This window comes from Salmo salar, chromosome 01, assembly GCF_965601325.2.
Source record: "Salmo salar chromosome 01, fSalSal1, whole genome shotgun sequence".
Lineage (NCBI taxonomy): Eukaryota > Metazoa > Chordata > Actinopteri > Salmoniformes > Salmonidae > Salmo > Salmo salar.
In genome coordinates, this window is record NC_138291.1 from 8,215,001 (window position 1) to 8,234,240 (window position 19,240).

Sequence of the window (19,240 nt, forward strand, 5' to 3'; positions counted from 1 at the left end):
CTCTCTCTCTCTCTCTCTCTCTCTCTCTCTCTCTGTGTGTGTCTCTCTCTGTCTCTCTCTCTCTGTGTCTCTCTCTGTGTCTCTCTCTGTGTCTCTCTCTCTGTGTGTCTCTCTCTCTCTCTCTGTGTCTCTCTCTCTCTCTCTCTCTCTCTCTCTGTGTGTCTCTGAATGTTTCTGCTCCTAATGAGGGTACAGAGCGTATTGCTGTATTTGATAAAATAAAGGAAACCTTAAGACAGTGTGACCAAGAGGGGTGTATGGTTTTAGGGGGGGACTGGAACTGTACAGTGGATTTTACTGTTAGACAGGTTATATGTATCTGATCAATACTGTAGTAGGGTTGGAAGGTTAGACAGGTGGTATGTATCTGATCACTACTGTAGAAGGGTTGGAAGGTTAGACAGGTTGTATGTATCTGATCAATACTGTAGTAGGGTTGGAAGGTTAGACAGGTGGTATGTATCTGATCACTACTGTAGTAGGATTGGAAGGTTAGACAGGTGGTATGTATCTGATCACTACTGTAGTAGGGTTGGAAGGTTAGACAGGTTGTGTGTATCTGATCACTACTGTAGTAGGGTTGGAAGGTTAGACAGGTGGTATGTATCTGATCACTACTGTAGTAGGGTTGGAAGGTTAGACAGGTTGTATGTATCTGATCACTACTGTAGTAGGGTTGGAAGGTTAGACAGGTTCTATGTATCTGATCACTACTGTAGTAGGGTTGGAAGGTTAGACGGGTGGTATGTATCTGATCACTACTGTAGTAGGGTTGGAAGGTTAGACGGGTGGTATGTATCTGATCACTACTGTAGTAGGGTTGGAAGGTTAGACGGGTGGTATGTATCTGATCACTACTGTAGTAGGGTTGGAAGGTTAGACGGGTGGTATGTATCTGATCACTACTGTAGTAGGGTTGGAAGGTTAGACAGGTGGTATGTATCTGATCACTACTGTAGTAGGGTTGGAAGGTTAGACAGGTGGTATGTATCTGATCTCTACTGTAGTAGGGTTGGAAGGTTAGACGGGTGGTATGTATCTGATCACTACTGTAGTAGGGTTGGAAGGTTAGACAGGTGGTATGTATCTGATCACTACTGTAGTAGGGTTGGAAGGTTAGACAGGTGGTATGTATCTGATCACTACTGTAGTAGGGTTGGAAGGTTAGACAGGTTCTATGTATCTGATCTCTACTGTAGTAGGGTTGGAAGGTTAGACGGGTGGTATGTATCTGATCACTACTGTAGTAGGGTTGGAAGGTGTGACATCATTCCTGTGGGTTTCTCTGATCACCATAATGTGTCTGCTGATATTCACTTGTCCTGTCCACCAAGGTCATCACCTTACTGGTATTTTAATGTTAAGTTGTTACATGATGTCATGTTTTGTGAAAGGTTTTTGTTGTTTTGGGAAAAATGGAGGGTTATAAAAGTGCATTTTGAGTCCTTGAGACAATGGTGGGAGGTTGGGAAAGCCCAAATACGATTGTTTTGTCAACAGTATACTGCTCTGTCTCGTATTGAAGTTAAAGAGACTATCAGGGCCCTTGAACAGGACATCAAATCTATTGAATTGAAGTTGCTGACTCAGAATGACCCTGGACTAGTCATGAACTTACAGGACAAGAGACATGAACTGTGGTCGTTTCTACATGAAAGAGTGAAGGGTGCCTTGATTAGGTCTCGTTTTGCTATCCTCAAGGATATGGAGGCTCCTAGAGCTTTTTTTTTAACCACTAGGGCAGTCGACATTGCAAAGCAAACAGATGGTCTGCCTTCGTCTCCCTGATGGGAAGGTGACCACGGATAACAGTGAAATGCACCAACATGCCGTGGATTTCTACTCTGCCCTCTATAAGGCGGAGGATTGTGACTCTCTGTGTACTGAACAGTTGTTACAAGGTCTTCCTCAATTGGGCCCTGAGCAGAGAGCTGCTTTGGACTCTGACATTACTCTGCTGTCCACAGCAGTTATGCAGCTCTCATCAGGCCGAGCCCCTGGCATCGATGGTTTACCATCTGACTTCTACAAGCACTTTTGGGGGTCTATTGTGGGGGATTTTTATGAAGTGGTGTGTGAATCTTTTCATGAGGGTTCTCTTCCTGTATCCTGTCAACATGCTGTGCTTTCATTGTTGCAAAAAAAGGGGGATTTGGCTCTTCTGAAAAATTGGCAACCTGTTGCGTTGCTGTGTGCGGAATATAAAATTGTATCTAAATGTCTCTCAAACAGGTTGATAGAATATTTGGGGCTGTTGATCCATAAGGACCAGTCTTACTGTATACCTGACCACTCTATTGTTGATAACTTGTTTCTAATAAGAGATGTTTTAGACATTTGTAAACTGTCTGATGTGAATGTGGGTTTACTTTCTTTGGATCAGGAGAAGCCTTTTGACCGTGTGGACCACCAGTACTTGTTCAAAACAATGAAGGCCTTTGGGTTTGGGGATGTTTTTTTGTCCTGGATGAGTTTACTGTATGCTGGGGCCTCATGTATGGTGAAGGTGGGGGGTGGTTTGAGTTGCCCCATCCCTGTCCAAAGGGGCATCAGGCAGGGATGCCCAATTTCAGGGCAGTTATATTGTCTGGCAATTGAACCAATGCTTTGTTTTTTAAGAGCGAGGCGTACTGGTTTCTCTGTGCCAGGGGTTATGAAGGGTCCCACGATAGCACTGTCAGCTTCAGATAGGGTCAACTCCACGGTTACCAGGGGGGCTTCAGATGGGGTCCACTCCACAGTTACCAGGGGGGCTTCAGATGGGGTCCACTCCACGGTTACCAGGGGGGCTTCAGATAGGGTCCACTCCACGGTTACCAGGGGGGCTTCAGATGGGGTCCACTCCACAGTTACCAGGGGGGCTTCAGATAGGGTCCTCTCCACGGTTACCAGGGGGGCTTCAGATAGGGTCCTCTCCACGGTTACCAGGGGGGCTTCAGATAGGGTCCTCTCCACGGTTACCAGGGTGGCTTCAGATAGGGTCCTCTCCACGGTTACCAGGGGGGCTTCAGATAGGGTCCTCTCCACGGTTACCAGGGGGGCTTCAGATAGGGTCCTCTCCACGGTTACCAGGGGGGGATTCAGATAGGGTCCTCTCCACGGTTACCAGGGGGGGATTCAGATAGGGTCCTCTCCACGGTTACCAGGGGGGCTTCAGATAGGGTCCTCTCCACGGTTACTAGGGGGGCTTCAGATAGGGTCCTCTCCACGGTTACCAGGGGGGCTTCAGTGGGGCAGAGATGGGATGAAGACTTTGGGGGGTTTTCTAGGCTCCAATGTCTTTCAGAAAAAGAACTTGGAGGGTGTAGTGGAGAAAGTGTGTGCCAGACTGTCAAGGTGGAAATGGGTGCTACCCCAGCTGTCTTATAGGGGAAGGGTGCTGGTAGCCAATAACCTTGCTGCCTCTACCCTGTGGCACAGACAAATTATTTTACAGCCACCGGGAGGTCTGATACAAGAGCTTCAGAGGACCCTTGTCAATTTGTTTTGGTCTGGACAACATTGGATTATAGCTGCAGCCCTGTACCTGCCACTGCATGAGGGAAGGCAAGGCCTGGTGGACATTTCTTCCAGGATCATGGCTTTCTGGCTTCAAGCAGCCCAGAGACTGTTGTACAGTGACGGTTTTAGCTGACCTGATCACTAATTGGTTCTCAGCTCTGGGAGAGGTTTTCTCTTCCCAACTGTTTATATTTGGGCTAAAGTACAGGTTCAGTCAAAGGGGTGTAGTTACTTTGCTTCATTTCTTGTCAGGGGCAGCCAAATTATCAATATGGAAGACCTGAAAGAACAGTATTCGGGGACAGGGGTCTGTGGATGTGGTAGGAATGCTGGAGGGGATGTTGGCAGCGAGACTGAGGGTTGAGTTTGCCTATTACAAAATGGTTAACAATATTGATCTGTTTATGAGTATATGGGGTATTGAGAGGCTGTTATGTTCAGTTACTGTGGAGGACAATTTGGTGTTGTGTTTTTAATTGATGTGTAACCATGGTTTTGTATGAGTATTTATAGTGTTGTGGGCTCCCAGACCAAATAAAGATGATTTAAAACTCTTTGTCTCTCTCTCTCTCTCTCTCTCTCTCTTTCTGTATCTCTCTCTCTCTTTCTGTATCTCTCTCTCTCTTTCTGTATCTCTCCCTTGCTTTCTGGATGTCTTTCTCTCTCTCTTTCTGTATCTCTCTCTCTGTCTCTGTCAGTGTTGATGAAGACTCTAGATCATCCTCACATTGTGCGTCTGATCGGGGTCATTGAGGTGGACCCTGTGTGGATCGTCATGGAGCTGTACGAGCACGGAGAGGTGAGGGTTCCGAGACCAGTTCGCGGCACGAGGGGTCAGAGGTTTTGTGTGATGTCACCAGTCTGCCTCATGAATATGAAGTCACGCACTGGCCCAGAATGCATCACATCAAGGAGTAGAGCAGGATAATGTATAGAGATAACCCACATCTCTCTCTCTCTCTGTGTGTGTGCATGTGTGTGTGCGTGTGTGTGCGCGTGTGTGTGTGTGTGTGTGTGCGCGTGCGTGTGCGTGCGTGTGTGTGTGTGTAGTTGGGCACCTACCTTGTGGAGCAGCAGAGGTCTCTGACCAGTGTGACTCTGGTCCTGTATAGTCTACAGATCTGTAAAGCCCTGGCTTACCTGGAGGGGCTGAACATGGTACACAGGTAACAAACGCGCTACATTCACGTCTCTGCTTCCCTGGCTTCGCACATCTGAATGTCATGTTGTTTAGAGGAAGTAGTTTAAAGGGGCAATCTACATTTAAACGAATAACCTCTAAATGCCTCATGAGCTTTAGTTCAATGGCTCCATTATCACCCAACATATCAGCTGTTTTTATTCTGTTTGTGAACAAATGTATTTTTCAACCCCTCAGCTTTCGTATGAATTCCTTCAACCCCTCAGCTTTCGTATGAATTCCTTCAACCCCTCAGCTTTCGTATGAATTCCTTCAACCCCTCAGCTTTCGTATGAATTCCTTCAACCCCTCAGCTTTCGTATGAATTCCTTCAACCCCTCAGCTTTCGTATGAATTCCTTCAACCCCTCAGCTTTCGTATGAATTCCTTCAACCCCTCAGCTTTCGTATGAATTCCTTCAACCCCTCAGCTTTCGTATGAATTCCTTCAACTGTGTACCAAAACACTGGCAGGATGGCTGCTTTGTTGTTGTTTGAACTGCAGATTTCCCCGTTTAACCCAGAGAGGAAGTGAATGCCTGTTTCATCAGCCCCATAGCATCATATCACTTCTGAAGTCAGACCTCAAAGTCTGCTTCCTCATTGGCTGAATGATTCATTTCTAAATGTGTTTTTCTCTCTTATTGGTAAACTTTGGTTAATATGGTTTAATCCCGGCATTGGGATTGGTTAAAGGCCCAGTGCAGCCAAAAGTGTGATTTTCTTGTGTTATATTTCCATACGATGAGGTTGGAATAATACCGTGAAATGGTGAAAAGGACGATCATGTCCTTTTAGTGTAAGAGCTGTTTGAAAAGACCTACCTGAAATTTCAGCCTGTTTTGGTGGGATGAAGTTTTGGCCTGCCTGGTGACATCACCAGACGGTAAATAGACCAATAAGAAAGAGAGTTCCAAACCTTTCGGTTTGTTTTAACGTGTAAACAAAGTAAATGTAAAGGAACACTAGATAGCCTCAAACATGGTTAAAACTAACACATTTAAGATCATGGATGGTCAGTCCTTGCATCCATAGTTCTGTCTATGAATTTGAGAGTGGTTACATTTCTCCAGCCCCTAATCCCTCAGTTTTTTACCAAAATAGGGGCGGGGAGTAAAACTTTGTTATTGTTTTCTACTGCTGATTGCCCGCTTTAATTGTTAACCAGAAATGATAACGGCTGCATTGGCCCTTTTGATATTAATTAGTTTCTCTATTGTGATTGGTTAATATAGCTCAATTTCTCTATTGTGATTGGTTAATATAGTTCAATTTCTCTATTGTGATTGGTTTAGAGACATAGCTGTGAGGAACGTGTTGGTGGCGTCTGCAGACTGTGTCAAACTGGGAGACTTTGGGCTGTCAAGATACGTAGAAGATGAAGACTACTATAAAGGTATTAACACACATAATAATAATATAATAATAGTGATATATAAATAATATATATATAAATAATAACTATAATATAGACATATTAATAATATTATAATAGTGATATATAAATATAAATAATATTATAATAGTGATATATAAAATAATATTATAATAGTGATATATAAATAATATATATATAACATAATAGACTAATGGAATATAGGAGGATATTAATAATATTATAATAGTGGATATATAGGAATATAAATAATATTATAAAGTGGATATAAATATAAATAATATTATAATAGTGATATATAAATAATATTATAATAGTGATATATAGGAATATAAATAATATTTATAATAGTGATATATAGTGATATATAAATAATATTATAATAGTGATATATAAATATAAATAATATTATAATAGTGATATATAAATAATATTATAACAGTGATATATAAATAATATTATAATAATGATATATAAATAATATATATATAAATAATAACTATAATATAATAGACGGCACCTTCTTTAACACACAGACATATTTATTTACATAAATATTCAGACCCTTTGCTATGAGATTCAAAATTGAGCTCAGGTTCATCCTGTTTCCATTGATCATCCTTGAGATGTTTCTACAACTTGATTGGAGTCCAACTGTGGTAAATTCAATTGATTGGACATGATTTGGAAAGGCACACACCTGTCTATATAAGGTCCCACAGTTGACAGTGCATGTCAGAGCAAAAACCAAGCCATGAGGTCGAAGGAATTGTACGTAGAGCTCAGAGACAGGATTGTGTCGAGGCACAGATCTGGGGAAGGATACCAAAACATTTCTGCTGCATTGAAGGTCCCCAAGAACACAGTTGCCTCCATCATTTCTTAAATGGAAGAAGTTTGGAATCACCAAGAAACTTCCTAGAGCTGGCCACCTGGCCAAACTGAGCAATCACGGGAGAAAGGCCTTGGTCAGGGAGGTAACCAAGAACCCGATGGTCACTCTGACAGAGCTCCAGAGTTCCTCTGTGGAGAGAGGAACTCTGGAGCACCTTCCAGAAGGACAACAATCTCTGAAGCACTCCACCAATCAGGCCTTTATGGTAGAGTGGCCAGACTGAAGGCACTACTCAGTAAAAGGCACATGACAGCCTGCTTGGAGTTTGCCAAAAGGCACCTAAAGGACTCTGACCATGAGAAACAAGATTGGTCTGATGAAACCAAGATTGAACTCTTTGGCCTGAATGCTAAGCATCACATCTGGAGGAAACCTGGCACCATCCCTACGGTGAAGCATGGTGGTGGCAGCATCATGCTGTGGGGATGTTTTTCAGCGGCAGGGACTGGGAGACTAGTCAGGATCGAGGGAAAGATGAACGGAGCAAAGTACAGAACGATCCTTGATGAAAACCTGCTCCAGAGCACTCAGGACCTCAGACTGGGGAGAAGGTTCACCTTCCAACAGGACAACAACCCTAAGCACACCAAGACAACACAGGAGTGGCTTCGGGACAAGTCTCTGAATGTCCTTGAGTGGCCCAGCCAAAGCCTGGACTTGAACCCGATCGAACATCTCTGGAGAGACCTGAAAATTAGCTGTGCAGCTACGCTCCCCTTCTAACCTGACAGAGCTTGCGAGGATCTGCAGAGAACAATGGGAGAAACTCCCCAAAATACAGGTGTCCCAAGCTTGTAGCGTCATACCCAAGAAGAGTAAAGGTTGTAATCGCAGCCAAAGGTGCTACAACAAAGTACTGAGTGAAGGGTCTGAATACTTATGGAAATGTGATATTTCAGTTTTTTTATATATATATATTGTTTGCAAAAATGTCTAAAAACTCTGTTTTTACTTTGTCATTATGGGGTATTATGATGTCATTATGGGGTATTGTGTGTAGATTGAGGAAAAAAATAACAAATTTAATTTGTAGAATAAGGCTGTCTGAATACTTTCCGAATGCACTACACACACACACACACACACACACACACACACACACACACACACACACACACACACAATTACATACAAATACACACACACATAAACACTTCCAAAGCTGCGTTCAGATGCTTAACAAATACTGTGTTTTCTCTGAAGCGTCTCTTAGCAGATTACCTATCAAATGGATGGCCCCAGAATCCATCAACTTCAGACGCTTCACCACAGCTAGTGATGTCTGGATGTTCGGTGAGTCACTGGCCTCAATGGTTTGTGTTCCTTTGTTTGTTCGTAATAACGAGGTGTGTGTGTGTGTGTGTGATAACGAGGTGTGTGTGTTTGTAATATCGTGGGTGTGTGTGTGTGTGTGTGTGTGTGTGTGTGTGTGTGTGTGTGTGTGTGTGTGTGTGTGTGTGTGTGTGTGTGTGTGTGTGTGTGTGTGTGTGTGTGTGTGCCTGCGTGTGTTCGTAATAACGAGGTGTGTGTGTGTTGCAGGGGTGTGTGTGTGGGAGGTGATGTCCCTAGGTCAACAGCCGTTCTTCTGGTTGGAGAACGGGGAGGTGATCAATCAACTAGAGGGTGGTGTCCGTCTGCCCAAACCCTCCCTCTGTCCCCCCACCCTCTACACACTCCTCACACACACCTGGTGTTACGACCCACACACACGACCCTCCTTCACACAGCTGGTCTGCAAGCTCAGGTACATACACACAGCCCACACACACACACACACACACACACACACACACACACACACACACACACACACGCACACAGCCACACACAATCTTGCAAGCAGCAGAAATACATGACAGATATGTGAGTAAATGTGAGACTTTAGTGTGTGTGTGTGTGTGTGTGTGTGTGTGTGTGTGTGTGTGTGTCCGGTGGAGTGGGCGGGGGGGTGGTGTGTCGTGAGCTCGATCATGTCACCAGCGACTCCGCCCGAGCCCCCCCCAAGGAGCCCCCCCAGGAGGGAGCCCCCCCAGAGAGGAGAGCCACCCGCACAGAGAGGCGTCGAGCCACCGACACGGGGGCGAGTACGCACCCCACAGAGCGCACTGAGACCCCCACCCGAGAGGGTAGTAAACACACCCACACAGAGAGGAGTAGTAAACACACCCACACAGAGGAGGAGTAGTAAACACACCCACACAGAGAGGAGGAGTAAACACACCCACACAGAGGAGGAGTAGTAAACACACCCACACAGAGGAGGAGTAGTAAACACACCCACACAGAGGAGGAGTAGTAAACACACCCACACAGAGGAGGAGTAGTAAACACACCCACACAGAGGAGGAGTAGTAAACACACCCACACAGAGGAGGAGGAGTAAACACACCCACACAGAGGAGGAGGAGTAAACACACCCACACAGAGGAGGAGGAGGAGTAAACACACCCACACAGAGAGGAGGAGTAGTAAACACACCCACACAGAGAGGAGGAGTAGTAAACACACCCACACAGAGAGGAGGAGTAGTAAACACACCCACACACAGAGGAGGAGTAGTAAACACACCCACACAGAGAGGAGTAGTAAACACACCCACACAGAAGAGGAGTAAACACACCCACACAGAAGAGGAGTAAACACACCCACACAGAGAGGAGGAGTAGTAAACACACCCACAGAGAGGAGTAGTAAACACACCCACACAGAGGAGTAGTAAACACACCCACACAGAGAGGAGGAGTAGTAAACACACCCACACAGAAGAGGAGGAGTAAACACACCCACACAGAGGAGGAGTAGTAAACACACCCACACAGAGGAGGAGTAGTAAACACACCCACACAGAGAGTAGTAAACACACCCACACAGAGAGGAGTAGTAAACACACCCACACAGAGAGGAGGAGTAAACACACCCACACAGAGGAGGAGGAGTAAACACACCCACACAGAGGAGGAGGAGGAGTAAACACACCCACACAGAGGAGGAGGAGGAGTAAACACACCCACACAGAGGAGGAGGAGGAGTAAACACACCCACACAGAGGAGGAGGAGGAGTAAACACACCCACACAGAGGAGGAGGAGGAGTAAACACACCCACACAGAGACGTAGTAATGATAGGGGTCACAGGGTCATGTGCCCCCTCAGATGTGTCCTGTTTAATAGTTTTCTCTGTAATACTACAAGCCACCTATTAATTAATTGATGAAGTTTAGCTAGTCCAGATAGGTTCCCAACCTCAAAACTAGCTACCAAGAGGCAATTTCAGGCTATCTATCAAGCTTGTCTAACTATCTTAGCTGGCATGCCTGCTGGCAAGGCTGGTAGACTTTAGAAAAGCAAACAATTACAAACGGTACTGAATAAGACTCACAGAGAAGCATCTTTATATATTTTTTTTAAGTAACCACCAGTCAGGAGGATACAGATAGCTCAAGAGCTATGCTTAGATATGCAACAAAAAAAAGTTTTTTTACATAGAATTAAGCAAAAATGATTACGGCTCTAGATTGCAGGATAAAGCTGTTTCATGTGTTTTGAAAATGCCAAAATTCTCCAACCACTCGCAAGCCGTCCTCACGTCCTCACACACAGATGATATACTCCCATGCACACAGCCTAACTCTCTCTTCTCCTCCTCTCCTCCTCTCCTCCTCTCCTCCTCTCTCTCTCTCTCTCTCTCTCTCTCTCTCTCTCTCTCTCTCTCTCTCTCTCCTCTCTCTCTCTTCTCCTCTCCTCCTCTCTCTCCTCCTCTCTCTCTCCTTCTCTGTCTCTCTCTCTCTATCCTTCTCTCTCTCCTTCTCCTCTCCTCCTCTCTCTCTATCCTTCTCTCTCTCCTTCTCCTCTCCTCCTCTCTCCTTCTCCTCTCCTCCTCTCTCTTTCTCCTCTCTCTCTCCTTCTCCTCTCCTCTCTCTCTCCTCTCTCTCTCCTTTCTCTCTCCTCTCTCTCTCTCGCTCTCTTTCTTCTCTCTCCTCTCTCTCTCTCTCTTTCTCCTCTCTCTCTTCTTCTCCTCTCCTCCTCTTTCTCCTTCTCTGTCTCCTTCTCCTCTCCTCCTCTCTCTCTATCCTTCTCTCTCTCCTTCTCCTCTCCTCCTCTCTCTCTCTATCCTTCTCTCTCCTTCTCCTCTCCTCCCTCTCTCTCTCTCTCTCCTCGCTTTCTCCTCTCTCTCTTCTTCTCCTCTCCTCCTCTCTCTCCTCCTCTCTCTCTCCTTCTCTGTCTCTCTCTCTCTATCCTTCTCTCTCTCCTTCTCCTCTCCTCCTCTCTCTCTATCCTTCTCTCTCTCCTTCTCCTCTCCTCCTCTCTCTTTCTCCTCTCTCTCTCCTTCTCCTCTCCTCTCCTCTCTCTCTCTCTCCTCTCCTCTCTCTCTCTTCGCTCTCTCTCTCCTTCTCTCTCCTCTCTCTCTTTCTCTCTCTCTCTCTCTCTCTCTCTCTTTCCCCTCTCTCTCTTCTTCTCCTCTCCTCCTCTCTCTCCTTCTCTGTCTCCTCTCCTCCTCTCCTCCTCTCTCTCTCTCCTTCTCCTCTCCTCCTCTCTCTCCTTCTCCTCTCCTCCTCTCTCTCTCCTTCTCTCTCTCTCGTAGCCATCAAGGAAAGCTGGTTTCCAGAGCAACACCCTCAGGCCTGGCATGAGAATACAGGTAGCTCAACAGTTTGTGAAAGTGGAGTAAGACCTGCTATGCACTGTCCTGTAGCGCTGTCCTGTAGCGCAGTCCTGTAGCGCTGTCCTGTAGCGCTGTAGCGCTGTCCTGTAGCGCTGTAGCACTGTCCTGTAGCGCTGTAGCACTGTCCTGTAGCGCTGTCCTGTAGCACTGTCTTGTAGCGTGTCCTGTAGCACTGTCTTGTAGCATTGTCTTGTAGCACTGTCCTGTAGCACTGTAGCGCTGTCCTGTAGCGCTGTCCGGTAGCACTGTAGCGCTGTCCTGTAGCACTGTCCTGTAGCGCTGTCCTGTAGCACTGTCCTATAGCGCTGTCCTGTAGCGCTGTCCTATAGCGCTGTCCTATAGCGCTGTCCTGTAGCGCTGTCCTTTAGCACAGTCCAGGGCATACATATACAGTCTACTGTGTGACTGGTACTGGACTACGTTGTCATGTTAATACAGACTGTGTATTTGCTAGTTCCATTTAGTGTGAGATTGTGTGAGATTGTGTGTGCACAGCATTTCCTGCCGCTAGCATGTGACTTTAAAGTAGCTGTGGCGCATCGCTTTTGTTTTTATGGCTCTGTGTGTGTGTGTGTGTGTGTGTGTGTGTGTGTGTGTGTGTGTGTGTGTGTGTGTGTGTGTGTGTGTGTGTGTGTGTGTGTGTGTGTGTGTGTGTGTGTGTGTGTGTGTGTGTGTGTGTGTGTGTGTGTTTTAGCTACCTGGGTCTCTGTGTGCCAGCTCTCCTGTCCTTGCTAGCCCCCCCAGGGCCTGTGATGTCACCACAGCCTATCCCATGTCTCCACGACGATGCAGTGTCGGGGTAAGACCCATAACCACGGCTTCACTACATGGCCAAGCTGCTATAACCATACAACATGTATGAAAACCAAATTAGCTTTTTGGTCTTATTATAAGGTTAGGGTTCATAATCTGATGTTTAAGAAGGCAGGGTTTCTGATTTTGCAATTTGGCCACATAGTGATGACCGATTAACCTCTCCGCTGCTTCCTGTTGAAATGCATTGTGGGTAGTTGAGCTGCCTGTGCAGAGGCAGTATGGGGATCTAACTGTGCTCAAGGCCTATAGACAGATGTTTTCAACCATCACAACATGCCATCAAACAGGTGTGTGTGTGTGTGTGTGTGTGTGTGTGTGTGTGTGTGTGTGTGTGTGTGTGTGTGTGTGTGTGTGTGTGTGTGTGTGTGTGTGTGTGTGTGTGTGTGTGTGTGTGTGTGTGTGTGTGTGTGTGTGTGTGTGTGTGTGTGTCTGTGTGTAGGAGCCATGTGGGGTGGAGGATGCGAGGTCTGTCTGGGAGAGGGAGAGGGTGGAGGATACTCTCCGTAGACAAAGAGAGGACATGCTGACAGACAGCCGGTGGCTGGAGCAGGAGGAGAAACACCTGGTAAGAAGACAGACAGACAGACAGACAGACAGACAGCAACAAACACACTTTTTGTATTCAGACCGATACAGATGTGATCTTGATTTGACCAGTATTGTCGCAGCAACAGAACGTTTAGTCCATAATGTTGATGGGTGGTTAGGCTGTTCGCTGGCCAACAGTAGGTTACATTAAAAGTGCTACACCATCAATATAGCCATGTGTTAGTGTGGATTTCACTGAATTTATGTACATCATGAAGCTCGTCTACATTTCTTGCGGGGCAGGAAAATTCTCAGCAATGATAGTGATCAAATTACCATCCTACATTTTGTAACATTTCTACTTCCTGAATGTACGCACGGTCAGTACTTCCCAGTTTCTAATGTATTTCTAATGTACGTGTCGTTGCAGGATCCTGTGCAAGTTCAACAGGAGTTCAGAACAGCTTCGGTAGGTTGTTAGGTAGTTGTTGTATTGGTTATGCCAGGATTCAATCCGATCGTCGGCAGTGCAAGTCTTAAAGGCAGAGACCACATTCACAGAAAACACTGCATTATGTCGGCTCAATCGGAAATGACCTTTTAAATGACTCATTGTCCAAATCCACCATTGAATTGAATCCGGGCCTCATTTCTTCCTGTTGTCGTCTACAGCATGAGGAGGAGTCAGCAGACCAAGCCACACCTCCTCCAGACAAACCACCAAAGGCCTCAGCTCCACAGGTAACAACAAGCAGCCTTTATAAAGCTGTCCTTCTCTTTTAAACTGGTTTCAAAAATTTCACTTCCATGTTATAAACTCATTTATAAACTGGGTGGTTCCAGCCCGAATGCTGATTGGCTGACAGCCGTGGTATATCAGACCGTATACCACGGGTTATGACAAAACATTTATTTTGTCGGCTTTAATTACGTTGGTAACCAGTTTATAATAGCAATAAGGCGTTGTGTCGTGCCTAAGAACAGCCCTTAGCCGTGGTATATTGGCCATATACAGTTGAAGTCTGAAGTTTACATACACTTAGGTTGGAGTCATTAAAACTCGTTTTTCAACCACTCCACAAATTAACAAACTATAGTTTTGCCAAGTCGGTTAGGACATCTACTTTGTGCTTGACACAAGTAATTTTTCCAACAATGGTTTACAGACAGATTATTTCACTTATAATTCACTGTATCACAATTCCAGTGGGTCAGAAGTTTACATACACTAAGTTGACTGTGCCTTTAAACAGCTTGGAAAATTACCAAAAATGATGTCATGGCTTTAGAAGCTTCAGATAGGCTAATTGACATCATTTGAGTCAATTGGAGATGTACCTGTGGATGTATTTCAAGGCCTACCTTCAAACTCAGTGCCTCTTTGCTTGACATCATGGGAAAATCAAAAGAAATCAGCCAAGACCTCAGAAAAAAAATTGTATACCTCCGCAAGTCTGGTTCATCCTTGGGAGCAATTTCCAAATGCTTGAAGGTACCACGTTCATCTGTATAAACAATAGTACGCAAGTATAAACACCATGGGACCACGCAGCCGTCATACCGCTCAGGAAGGAGACGCGTTCTGTCTCCTAGAGATGAACATACTTTGGTGTGAAAAGTGCAAAGCAATCCCAGAAAAACAGCAAGAACCTTGTGAAGATGCTGGAGGAAACAGGTACAAAAGTACATACAGTTGAAGTCGGAAGTTTACATACCTCTTAGCCAAATACATTTAAACTCAGTTTTTCACAATTCCTGACATTTATTCCTAGTAACAATTCCCTGTCTTAGGTCAGTTAGGATCACCACTTTATTTTAAGAATGTGAAATATCAGAATAATAGTAGAGAGAATGATGTATTTCAGCTTTTATTTATTTCATCACATTCCCAGTGGGTCAGAAGTTTACATACACTCAGTTAGTATTTGGTAGCATTGCCTTTAAATTGTTAACTTGGGTCAAACATTTTGGGTAGCCTTCCACAAGCTTCCCACAATAAGTTGGGTGAATTTAGGCCCATTCCTCCTGACAGAGCTGGTGTAACTGAACCAGGTTTGTAGGCCTCCTTGCTCACACACACTTTTTCAGTTCTGCCCACAAATCTTCTATATGATTGAGGTCAGGGCTTTGTGATGGCCACTCCAATACCTTGACATTGTTGTCCTTAAGCCATTTTGCCACAACTTTGGAAGTATGTTTCAATAACACGGTACCTCATTTTGTTTTTCCTGTCGGCCCCAGCCTCGAACTCAGGTCCTATATGTATCTAATTGACCCGCTCTGCCCTTTCTTTGCCATTTACCCGTTGTTGTCTTAGCTCTCTTGATCAACACCTGTGATTGCTTTATGCCTCTCTCTAATGTCAATATGCCTTGTCTACTGCTGTTTTGGCTAGTTTTTATTGCTTTATTTCTCTGTAGAGCCCTCAGTCCCGCTCAAATTGCCTTAGATAGCTCTTTCGTCCCACCCCACACACATGCGGAGACCTCACCTATGTTAATTGACAGAGACAAAACCTCTCTCATCATCACACAACGCGTAGGTTTACCTCCACTGTACTCACATCCTACCATACCTTTGTCTGTACATTATGCCTTGAATCTATTCTACCACACCCAGAAATCTTCTACTTTTATTCTCTGTCCCCAACGCACTAGACAACCAGTTCTTATAGCCTTTAGCCGTAACCTTATCCTACTCCTCCTCTGTTCCTCTGGTGATGTAGAGGTTAACCCAGGCCCTGTAGCCCCCAGTTCTACTCCTATTCCCCAGGCGCTATCATTTGTTAACTTCTGTAACTGTAAAAGCTTTGGTTTCATGCATGTTAACATCAGAAGCCTCCTCCCTAAGTTTGTTTTAGTCACTGCTTTAGCACACTCCGCCAACCCTGATGTCCTAGCCGTGTCTGAATCCTGGCTTAGGAAGGCCACCAAAAATTCTGACATTTCCATCCCCAACTATAACATTTTCTGCCAAGATAGAACTGCCAAAGGGGGTGGAGTTGCAATCTACTGCAGAGACAGCCTGCAGAGTTCTGTCATACTATCCAGGTCTGTGCCCAAACAGTTTGAGCTTCTACTTTCAAAAATCCACCTTTCCAGAAATAAGTCTCTCACTTTTGCCGCTTGTTACAGACCCCCCTCAGCCCCCAGCTGCGCCCTGGACACCATATGTGAATTAATTGCCCCTCATTTATCTTCAGAGTTTGTACTGTTAGGTGACCTAAACTGGGATATGCTTAACACCCCGGCCATCCTACAATCTAAGTTAGATGCCCTCAATCTCACCCAAATTATCATTGAACCTACCAGGTACAACCCCAAATCCATAAACTCGGGCACCCTCATTAATATCATCCTGACCAACCTGCCCTCTAAATACACCTCTGCTGTCTTCAACCAGGATCTCAGTGGTCACTGCCTCATTGCCTGCATCTGTAATGGGTCCGTGGTCAAACGACCACCCCTCATCACAGTCAAACGCTCCCTAAAACACTTCAGCGAGCAGGCTTTCTAATCAACCTGGCCCGGGTATCCTGGAAAGATATTGACCTCATTCCGTCAGTAGAGGATGCCTGGTTATTCTTTTAAAGTGCTTTCCTCACCATCTTAAATAAGCATGCCCCATTCAAAAAATGTAGAACCAGGAACAGATGTAGCCCTTGGTTCTTCTCCAGACCTGACTGCCCTTGACCAGCACAAAAATATCCTGTGGCGTACTGTATTAGCATCGAATAGCCCCTGCGATATGGACCTTTTCAGGGAAGTTAGGAACCAATATATAGAAGCAGTTAGGAAAGCAAAGGCTAGCTTTTTCAAACAGAAATTTGCATCCTGTAGCACAAACTCCAAAAGGTTCTGGGAGACTGTAAAGTCCATTGAGAATAAGAGCACCTCCTCCCAGCTGCCCACTGCACTGAGGCCAGGAAACACTGTCACCACCGATAAATCTACGATTATCGAGAATTTCAACATGCATTTTTATACGTCTGGCCTTGCTTTCCACCTGGCTACCCCTACCCCGGCCAACAGCTCTGCACCTCTCACAGCAACTTGCCCAAGCCTCCCCATTTCTCCTTCACCCAAATCCAGATAGCTGATGTTCTGAAAGAGCTTCAAAATCTGGACCCCTACAAATCAGCCGGGCTAGACAATCTGGACCCTCTTTGTAAAATTATCCGCCACAAATGTTACAACCCCTATTACTAGCCTGTTCAACCTCTCTTTTGTATCATCTGAGATCCCCAAAGATTGGAAAGCTGCCACAGTCATCCCCATCTTCAAAGGGGGAGACACTCTAGACCCAAACTGTTACAGACCTATATCTATCCTACCCTGCCATTCTAAGGTCTTTGAAAGCCAAGTTAACAGATCACTGACCATTTCGAATCCCACCGTACCTTCTCTGCTATGCAATCTGGTTTCTGAGCTGGTCATGGGTGCACCTCAGCCACGCTCAAGGTCCTAAACGATATCATAATCGGCATCGACAAAAGACAATACTGTGCAGCCGTATTCATCGACCTGGTCAAGGCTTTCGACTCTGTCAATCACCGCATTCTTATCGGGAGACTCAACAGCCCTGGTTTCTCAAATGACTGCCTCGCCTGGTTCACCAACGACTTCTCAGATAGAGTTCAGTGTGTCAAATCGGAGGGTCTGTTGTCCGGACCTCTGGCAGTCTCTGTGGGGGTGCCACAGGTTTCAATTCTCGGGCCGACTTTTTTCTCTGTATACATCAATGATGTCGCTCTTGCGGCTGGTGATTCTCTGATCCACCTCCGCGCAGACGACACCATTCTGTATACTTCTGGCCCTTCTTTGGACACTGTGTTAACTAACCTCCAGACGAGCTTCAATACCATACAACTCTCCTTCCGTGGCCTCCAACTGCTCTTAAATGCAAGTAAAACTAAATGCATGCTCTTCAACCGATCGCTGCCCGCATCTGCCTGCCCGCCTAGCATCACTACTCTGGACGGTTCTGACTTAGAATATGTGGACAACTACAAATACCTAGGTGTCTGGTTAGACTGTAAACTCTCCTTCTAGACTCATATTAAGCATCTCCAATCCAAAATAAAATCTAGAATCGGCTTCCTGTTTTGCAACAAAGCATCCTTCACTCATGCTGCCAAAGATACCCTCGTAAAACTGACTATCCTACTGATCCTTGACTTCGGCGAAATCATTTACAAAATAGCCTCCAACACTCTACTCAGACTGCATCCAATTTGCTATCACAGTGCCATCCATTTTGTCACCAAAGCCCCATATACTACCCACCACTGTGACCTGTATGCTCTTGTTTGCTGTCCCTCGCTTCATATTTGTCGCCAAACCCACTGGCTCCAGGTCATCTATAAGTCCTTGCTAGGTAAAGCCCCACCTTAACTCAGCTCACTGGTCACTATTGCAGCACCCACCCGTAGCACGCACTCCAGCGGGTATATTTCACTGGTCACCCCAAAAGCCAATTCCTCCTTTGGCCGCCTTTCCTTCCAGTTCTCTGCTGCCAATGACTGGAAGGAATTGCAAAAATTACTGAAGATGGAGACTCATATCTCCCTCACTAACTTTAAGCATCAGCTGTCAGAGCAGCTTACAGATCACCTGTAAATAGCCCATCCAACTACCTCATCCCCATATTGTTATTCATATTTTTTTTTATTTTGCACCCCAGTATCTCTACTTACACATTCATCTTCTGCACATCTATCACTCCAGTGTTTATTTGCGAAATTGTAATTATTTCGCCACTATGGCCTATTTATTGCCTTACCTCCCTAATCTTACTTCATTTGCACACACTGTATATACTGTATTCAGATTTTTCTATTGTGTTATTGACTATACGTTTGTTTATTCCATGTGTAAGTCTGTGAAACACTGCTTTGCTTTATCTTGGCCAGTTCGCAGTTGTAAATGAGATCTTGTTCTCAACTGGCTTACCTGGTTAAATAAAAATAGGGTTTGAGGCAGAGGATCCCAGTGGAGAGAGTGGAGACAGCAAGGGCGGTTCGTTGCTCCAGTGCCTTTCCGTTCACCTTCACACCCCTGGGCCAGACTACACTCAATCATAGGACCTACTGAGATGAGTCTTCAGTAAAGACTTAAAGGTCGAGACCGAGTCTGCGTCTCTCACAAGGATAGGCAGACCATTCCATAAAAATTGAGCTCTTTTGGAGAAAGCCCTGCCTCCAGCTGTTTGCTTAGAAATTCTAGGGACAATAAGGAGGCCTGCGTCTTGTGACAGTAGCGTAC

The 19,240-nt window shown here is 45.4% G+C and overlaps 1 protein-coding gene across 1 annotated transcript in view; it reads left to right on the plus strand.

The window, feature by feature from the left end:
- ptk2ba (protein tyrosine kinase 2 beta, a) overlaps positions 1-19,240 on the plus strand; it is a 45,037-nt gene that overhangs the window by 18,643 nt on the left and 7,154 nt on the right. The window contains 10 exon segments of the mRNA XM_082957479.1: positions 4,200-4,300; positions 4,552-4,667; positions 5,976-6,076; positions 8,175-8,264; positions 8,511-8,806; positions 11,553-11,609; positions 12,328-12,432; positions 12,889-13,014; positions 13,408-13,446; positions 13,650-13,718. Of these exon segments, the coding sequence (XP_082813605.1) occupies positions 4,200-4,300; positions 4,552-4,667; positions 5,976-6,076; positions 8,175-8,264; positions 8,511-8,806; positions 11,553-11,609; positions 12,328-12,432; positions 12,889-13,014; positions 13,408-13,446; positions 13,650-13,718 (1,100 nt within the window).